At 40.3% G+C, this 8,792-nt stretch overlaps 1 protein-coding gene across 1 annotated transcript; it reads right to left on the bottom strand.

The window, feature by feature from the left end:
• Positions 1–3,423: 3,423 nt before the first annotated feature.
• LOC126783180 (putative disease resistance protein RGA1) lies at positions 3,424–7,161 on the bottom strand. Its single transcript, XM_050508601.1, has one exon. The coding sequence runs from the start codon at positions 7,137–7,139 to the stop codon at positions 3,663–3,665; it is 3,477 nt and encodes a 1,158-aa protein (XP_050364558.1). The 5' UTR covers positions 7,140–7,161; the 3' UTR covers positions 3,424–3,662.
• Positions 7,162–8,792: the final 1,631 nt, after the last annotated feature.

Genomic DNA, 8,792 nt, shown 5'->3' with positions numbered 1-8,792 from the left:
TTTAGAATAGTAACAAACATAATTATACCACCAGACAAAGGAAAAGGTACCAACATAGAACTTGTGAGCATCATTACAAAGTGCAGCTCATTCTGTTTAAATATGTTACCACATTGGACATCTTCATTCACCGAATAAGAACCATTTTGAGCAGTCCCTATGTCCGAGACAATGAGGAGATAAGCTCGTTTAGATTCAAGCCTCCAGAGACCCAATTTGTCAAATGCTCCTCCGCAACAAATATGAGGACTCTCTATTTCCAAATGACAGAAATATAAGTAACGAAATAGCCATGGCCATAACCTCACTGCAAAATGTGCAGCAACAGACATATCACCCTCGCAACATCACACTTGACCCGTGCGCTAACAATAGAGTCCAGCTGCTTAGCATTTCTTTAACTTGGAAGAGCAACTAACGATATTGGCACCCTGACAGAACTCACTTGCATTTGTTCATAATTGTTACTGACAGACAACTTTGCTTCACCAATAAATTCACCTCAAAAAGTATTACCAGCAATCATGTAATCAAAGAAAGGAGAAATGACAATAGACAATGCCCATTGGGTCGGATCAAGATTGCCCAACTTGCAACATTGAAACACAATAGCAAACTTTTGTTCGTAAAATTCAACCTTCTTTGTTACCTTCTGTTCAATAATAGAATCAGCACAAGTGATATCCTCGCAAGAAACATGTTGATCAATAGTCTTATGGTACTCCCAATCTCGTTGGACAATAGAAAACCCATCAGGTTCCCTCTCGGTTTCGTCGTGATTGTTGAACAAAACAGAAGCAGGCGAGTAGCTACCACCAATTTCAAGGGTAGATGATGGATGGCATACCATTGGTGCTTTAGCAACTGAGATTGGATTCTGGGCTGAAGTCAAACTCATCGTATACGCCCCTCCAATTTCGAATGGAGACTCAGTAGAGACGACAACGGTGTCGCTTTGGGGATCCAGTGAAGCGAGGATGAGCTCCTCGGCAACGGCGACGGAGATGGATTGAGGAAGAGTCTCCAGCTCGTCGATGAGGACAGAAGAAACGAGTGTGGGGTGAGAGACCTCTTTCTGGTCAGGGACATTGCAAGGTGGTGGTGGAGAAGATGGCTTTGTTTCCGAAGGATGCGATGTGTCGTTCAGAGTACGTGGACTTACACCGAGCTGATAGAGTTCCTCCATAAACTCAGGGATGGCATCACCGTTCTTTGCCTGCACGACCCAAAGATTGTGCTTGCGATTAATCGAGAACCTCATGGACATACCCGCACCACGCAACTGTTGAAAAAAAAGGCTAATAAATTATTTAAAATTAAATTTTAATTGATTAATTTAAGTAAGTTAAACTTATTATTAATAAAAAATGAACATAGATTTGAGTTCTCCCATAATGAGGACTACAAGATCATATGTTTGTTTGTGTAATTTGGTTTGTGGGTGAATAAGAAATGTCACTCAAAGATGGCTACTTAGAATGAGAGAAAAGTGTGTCACACATTGAAAAATAGAAGTGTTGAAAAGACTTTATATAGAATCCATTGTGTATTGATTGTAAAGTGTGTAAGTCTTTTTATAACCTCTCGCGCACGCACAAGGGGGTGCAAATCTCAGGTCACAAGGGAAACCCGTACGACCTGCGGACACAAATGCAACACCGAATTGAGGGTCAGAACGCATATTCTTTTTGCATTTTTGGACGTTTCAAATTCTAGAGGAGGCGTAAACGTCTTAAGGACAGTGTAGTATCACACACGTTTCGACTAGTTCTTCCATCACCAATCGTTCGGTATTTTGGTTGAATTTCTTTTCGTGTTCTTCGTTATTAGAGTTGTTTGGTTTATGCTTTATAATTATTTATAATTCAGTTTCTTAAATTATATATATCACTGTTTTTTCTAACAGTAACAGTCCCGATTTTCGCCCTTTTTGAAAGCTCTGATTTTTGCTGCCATGGAGATTCGATTGCCGGAAGCCTTAAGTGGTTTGCCATGGAGATAAATTGAGGGCATGGCAGGTTGTGTGACGGTTGTTGTGGGTAGGATTGAGAGTTTGTGAGAATGGGTTGGGTGGTGGGTTCAAAGAGAGGGTAAGTGGCAAGGTGAGGGTTGGGATAAGGGTGGGTATGATTGAGACCGTGTTGTTCGTCGGCAGCGTATGACTGAGGGTCTGATTGAATGGAGTCATCAGAGGCAGTGGGGGTCGGTGGAGACAGAGAAGCCGAAATAACTTGAGCTGTGGGTTTGGCAATTGCAGGAGAACCAGTACTATGGTGGGTAGAGGAAGGGCGGGGAAATTTTGAGGTAATTTCTCGAAGCTGGTGACGCTTCTCAAAGAACTTCGAGCGGCTCTCCTGATCCCGACGTTCCTCCTCCCTGAATATTTCGTGCATTTCGTTCCGTAAGTGTTGAAGAGCAACCATGAGCTGTGCTTGTGCATCTAGAGGAACACTCTCGGCAGGTATCTCAGATTGGGGATGGAAGATTGAACATGCGGAGAGGGTATGAGGTGGTTGAGAAAACATATCTGGAGAAGCTGGTGGCTGGAGAGGTTGTGATGGAATCCAAGGGTTTTCAAACTGAGTGTGATTCGTCTCAGTGTTCCAGTAGTAGTAGCGGCCAGTAACACCATCAAACAACTCTCGCCACGGCGGTGGAAGTTGCGGTGGGTAGGAGGGATAATCAGGGGCTGGAAACACTTTGCCCATATGGATCGAACGTCTCTGATACCAGTTGATAGGATCAAGATCCATCGATAGGATCAAGATCCATCGATAGGATCAAGATCCATCGATAGGATCAAGATCCATCAATTGGATCGAAAAAAAAAAATGCAGAAATTTAAAGAAAATAATTAAAATAGATTGATATTAATTTCTTAAATAAGAACTACAATGGAGTGGCTGAATGCCTTATATAAGTTTTTCTAACACAAACCTAGATACTCATTCAGAATATGACCCGACTCGAGTATACTAGTGAGCCCATTTAGGAAAATAAACATAATAGCCTCAAGTAATATATAATTATAATATTGCAGTCCTAACACATATTTCAAGCAGCTATTCCATTCATTAGAGCCTTGGAGGGAAAATTTCAATAAGGCAATACATGCAAATTGCTGGCACATTTACTCATTCTGAAATCAGCATTATTTTTCTCCTGAATCCACAGATTTCCTCATTCCCTCCGCCAATTGTTGTGATGAGCATTTGATTCTTATGCCAAATTCCACATTCCATCTGATCCTCTTCCAGAGTCTTACCACAGGCCTAAGCATGAAAACACAAATCCATTTAATTAAAGGACTCCCAGACAGCTGCTGAAATAGCTATATAGGAATGGAAAGTGGTGCATTCAGGTAACTCCGGCCAAACGAGTAAGGGATTGCAGCTCATAGATAAAAAAGGCTTCAAATGAGAATTGGAAATGAAACTCTAAACTTCACTCATTTCTTTTACAGCTCATAGAGAAAAGGCTTGAAATAGACTGAAGTGTAACTGAAGTCAGTACTTGTTCATAATTGAAATTACATAGAAAAAGGAATTATTCAGAGGTCAGTTCATTGATGTCTATAAAGAATGCAAGGGCACCAGAGCCACGAGCAGTGACGATAGCCATGGTAATAATGTTGTATTGATGATGATCCAAGTAAAAGTTGTTTACTGAGCAGATGTTTGGGAAGACGATCCTCCTGAGGTGCTTGCTTCACTGGATGGACTGATCTGAGGAGAACCGATGTACATATGTGGAACATGAGCTATTTTGAACCAATCCTCTCCGCTTCCTTGTATGCATCTTTCTTCAAGCTCCGGACATTCTTGGATAGAGAGATGCTGGAGTTTAGTGAGATTTTTTAGACCTGCTGGCAATGCTTGTAAATTAGGACAACCAGATATGGTCAAGGATCTAAGCGAATCAAGATTCTCAAACCATTCTGGCAAAGCTGTCAGATTTGTGCAGCTACTAATCTCCAAACAATGCAGCATCCTCATATCTTGTAAGCCATTCGGTAGAGAGTCGAACCAAGGACAACTCAGGATTGTCAAACTTCGAAGGGCAGAGAGGTGTTGCACCCCTTCGGGAAAAGAACCGAGACTTGGACAATACATAATGGTCAAATGCTCAAGGAATGTAAGCTGTTCCAAACTCGAGGACAAGGAAGTCAGACCACTGCAGTTCTCAATGGATAAAGAGCGAAGGGAGTTCATGCCTCCAATTGCACCATCCGGCATGGATATTATACTGTGACAATCACCAATTTCCAGTGACTCCAGAGCTTTGAGGTTCTGCAAACTTTGTGGCAGAAAGGAGAGCTCTTGACACCAGCGAATGATGAATGATTTTAGAGCACTAAGGTTCCCCATCTCCAAAGGCAGGGAACGAAGCTTGGGGCAGGACAAGATTTTGATGGAAGACAGATGAGCTGAAGCTATAAGTCCTTCTGGGAGGGAGGATAGGCCTGGAATATTGTCTAAGACGAGCACAGAAAGAAAACTTAAATTTGATATGGACATCAAACTTAGTTTACAACCACGCAACTCCAAATGTTGAAGAGATTCAGGCAATGGTATATGTGCTAATTTGGGACATCTATTAACGGTCAACTTCCTCAGTCTCGGGAATGAAGCTCTGTTGTTTGCACTCAACCATTCTTCCAAGTTGGAAATGTCACAGAGAGATAACTCTTCAAGCGACGAGAATGGTATGCTTGTACCATCACCATAGAGATGTGCACCAACGTGTTCAATGCTATCCATTCCTTGTAGAGAAAGAGTTTTAAGTAAGAGGAGGTTCCCAAAAGCTGGTAGATTTTGACAGTTTCCACAGTCCTTCATGTAAATTGCAATTAGATTCGGGAGAGTCCAATCAGGTAGTCTAGTTCCTGGATAGCCATTTATGACTAGCATCTCCAAATTGTCATGTGGTCTCAAGGCTTCAAGAACTTCTTCAGAATTCTGTGACAAACCCTGAGATCCTGTTATGTCTGCCACTGGTGGGGCTTTAGGTAGTTTTAACTTCAATGATTCATCCACATCTTCGCCTCTCCAATATAGTCCCAGTGACTCAATATTCTCCTTCATCTTCAGTCCCGCTGATTTCGCTTGGACTGCTGTTGTTACATTCTCTAGGTTTGTGATATTCAACGCGCCATAAAGATTCAAACCACCCAGCTCAAGGCCTAAGCTGCTATGTCCAACAATAAACAATGGCAGTGTCTGAAGTTGATGAAGTTTTCCAATACCAAAAGGCATCTTAGTCAAACTTATGCATCCAGTTATATCAAGATGTCTTAGGTTTGTCATGTTTGCCAAGTAAGGCAACCACTTGAGATTACTGCAACCAAGGAGGTTTAAAGTCTGCAGAGACACGAGTTCAACACTGTAAGGAAACCTGAATATAGGTGTATATGACAGGTCAAGATATCTCAGACATATCAAGTCCCCCAATGATTCTGGCAACTCATGAACATCACAACTGCTCAAATCTAGCATACGCAAGTATACAAAACTGGAACACATTTTATCAATGTTCTTTATCCAGCCAGATTCTCCTATATATAACATACTTCGCAAGTGTTGTGCTTTATACAGAGCTCCTGGAATTGTAATGGCTCTATATTTATAAACAACAGAGGAGTGCCGAATTTCCTCTACATTCTTTGGTTGGAGACCATTTTCTAAAATCATGTGTGTGTTACCTGCAACGTACCGTGAGAGGCCATGAATGACATCGTTCATTTTGTACGCACTTACACCACCACCATCACATCGATCTACTTCTTGAAAGAAAGACATCCACAACAAATGGGTGAAGTATTCATCACCAACATGTTCAGGTCGCTTGCTCTCATCTTCCAATAACCCTTCTGCCATCCACAAATGAATTAACTTGTGCTTGTTGAATTCATAACCTTTTGGAAATATTGAGCAGAAGGCAAAGCATCTTCTAAGATGTAATGGTAGATAAAAGTAACTCAACATGAGGGCAGGAAGAATGTCTGATTCACTGACATCTAGTTTCCAAAGTTCAGTGTTTTGCATAAACAACCACTGTTGTTGATTTCTTTTGAAGCGCATTACACTTCCCAAACTTTTTGCTGCTAATGGCACACCTCCACATTTTCTGACAATCTGCTTCCCAATGGGAAGAAGGTGTCCAAAAGCTTGTTGCTTGAACAAAGCCCAGCAATCCTCTTCCTCTAAGGCCTTCAAATAAAAAGGAGAATTCAGTGAGTCTGTCATGACTGCGGTTTTCGTATTGCGGGTGGTAACAATGACTTTGCATCCATCAACACCCCCTCTAAACAAAGGTTTTAGTTTGTCCCAGTCACTGTGATGTGAAGTCCAAACATCATCCAGCACGAGGAGGTATCTTTTATTGTGCAGCAAATGCCAAAGCCGGGACTGAAGCAGTTCAATGTCTGAGAACTTGCACTCCTCTTTAGTTACAGATTCAATAATTGTCCTCATGATCTTCTTGACATTGAAATCATCAGACACAAATATCCACATCCTAACATCAAAGTTTTGGATTACTCTCTCATCATTATAGGCTAACTGAGCAAGAGTAGTCTTACCAATTCCTCCAATACCAACTATTGGGATGATCGTGGCATATCCTTCCTGGTAAGCTTGAGAAGACAACAACAGTTTCATGACCCTCTCTTTGTCATCCTCTCTTCCATATATCTGTGACTTGATGACAAAAGAGCTAGTCTCCCATATGGAAGATCCACGATCTACCATACTAGTCCTTTTAGAAGCAAACTTAACTAGTCCCTCATTTACAGTAGTCTCTAATGCAAGAAGCAGCTGTTTAATGTGGGAACAATTTATAAGATCATCAAGTTGTTGAATAAAAGCGTGAGACCTCAAACCTTCAGCAGTCAAGTACTGAAGTCCGTCCTCAGCATCATAAGCTGCCTTTTCGAGCTTCGACAACCAAATTTTGACAGCTTTGTTCGAGAATTGTTGCTCTTCCGCGTCCTCTACCGTAGGCTGAATTAGGATCAAGGTCTCTCTCAGGCTCTGGAGGTTGTCCTTGAGATCCCACACGTCAGCGAACTTTTGTAAGACAGGGGATGCTATTCTGTCAAAGATCACTTGCAAAGCTGGGGACAAGACTAGGTCTGCCATTTCTAGCAGCAGACAGAACTGAAATCCAAGGCCCTGATGAGATGAAAATGGTTGGAGTAGAAATGCAATGGAGAAATTCTGAATAATAATGCTAGGATGGTTGACTTGAAGCCAGGGATTTTTGATTTGAATATTTGTGTAGAATAGACCAGTAAGTTGCATAACATCTTCCAATTACCATATTCGGGTTCCAATGTGAACAACATGCATCATCGGTTTTTGCCAAGTTTGACTTTGTATACCTCTAAGAAAAGTATCATTACTCTACAGTAAATGATAATTCATTATTCAGAAAATGCAGTACTACGAATCAAAGAAAATTAGAAATAGCCAAGAATTCAAAATGAGCTGGGATCATTTGAGCTATATACAAATTTACAATTAGCCAATCATACCACCACATACAACTTTCAAGGGCCAATCAATCAGGCTTATAGGAATGATGCTGTAGAAACGGCAGGAAATGATGTACTAATTTTTCAAACATTAGATTAGACATCCAGATGTTATAAAATTAAAATAAATTTACAAAGTACAAACTCCATTATTAATAAAGGAGCCCGAATTGGTGTCTAGTCCGCATCCTATCTTCATTTTAGTGAAAGTCATCAAGATAGAAGATAATAGAATTACAGCAAACTCACACAGCCATTGCAGAGGCCATCAAATTAAGAGCATAAGCTTGTTCACCGCCAAACCAGACCAAGACCACGAGTTAATTAATTCAACGATAGATCTAGTTCCGACATTGTAAACCTACCATTTTTTTAAAAACAAAATACTTGTTGTAGGAATGAACAATGTTCTAAATATCGGCGATATATCGCTGATATTTAGAAACCGATAGGATAAATGTCATATCGCCTCAATATATCGGGTCAACATGCGATATATCGGGTCAAACCGATATTTCGGTAGATTTTTTTTTTCGGTGACTTTTTTTTAAGGAGACGATGTCGTTTTGAGGAATTTAAACGCAAATAGGCAAAAGGCTTTGCTGCTTCGCCCTTCGTAGCTTCAAATCTTTCAACGCAACCACAAGCTCATCCGAGTGTGAGAGAAATTAGAGCACATTTCAAGGGATACACACAAAGAAGAGGAATAGGCTAAATACCACAAGGATGAGCAAGTTCGTATATGTTCAATTCAATGCCAAAATCATCAACAAAAACTGAAAGAATGATAAGAGAAAGGAGGTACTACTTACCAAAGAAGCTAGGGAAGCACAAAAATGGCTTGTTGAAAGTAATGTCATTGAAGATTTGACAATAGATGAACAAGTGTCCGAAGTGAGTAGTGAGATACCACCCTTGAGGGAAGTCCGAGAGGTAAGAGAGTTTTATGAAGATGATTTTATCTCGGAAGATGAGGATGAAGATAATGGAGAAGATGAGTTTGACTTTGATTCCGATAATGAGAGAGTTTATAATGCATGAATGCATAATCAATATCTCAATCTATCTTTTGTGCACCTATTTTTGTTCAATTAGTACTTAGTAGTTAATATTATTTAGTATATTTTGAATATTTTGAACTATATGTTTATAACTATATTAAATTTAAATTTAAATTAATAAAAATGATAAATCCGATATAATCCGATATATCTCGATATATCCCCGTTATATCCGTATTTTACAAAACCGATACGAT

The sequence above is a fragment of the Argentina anserina genome, chromosome 2 (genome assembly GCF_933775445.1).
Source record: "Argentina anserina chromosome 2, drPotAnse1.1, whole genome shotgun sequence".
NCBI lineage: Eukaryota > Viridiplantae > Streptophyta > Magnoliopsida > Rosales > Rosaceae > Argentina > Argentina anserina.
The sequence above is the reverse complement of the archived record's forward strand: the minus strand, read 5'-3'. Positions and strand labels throughout refer to the sequence as shown.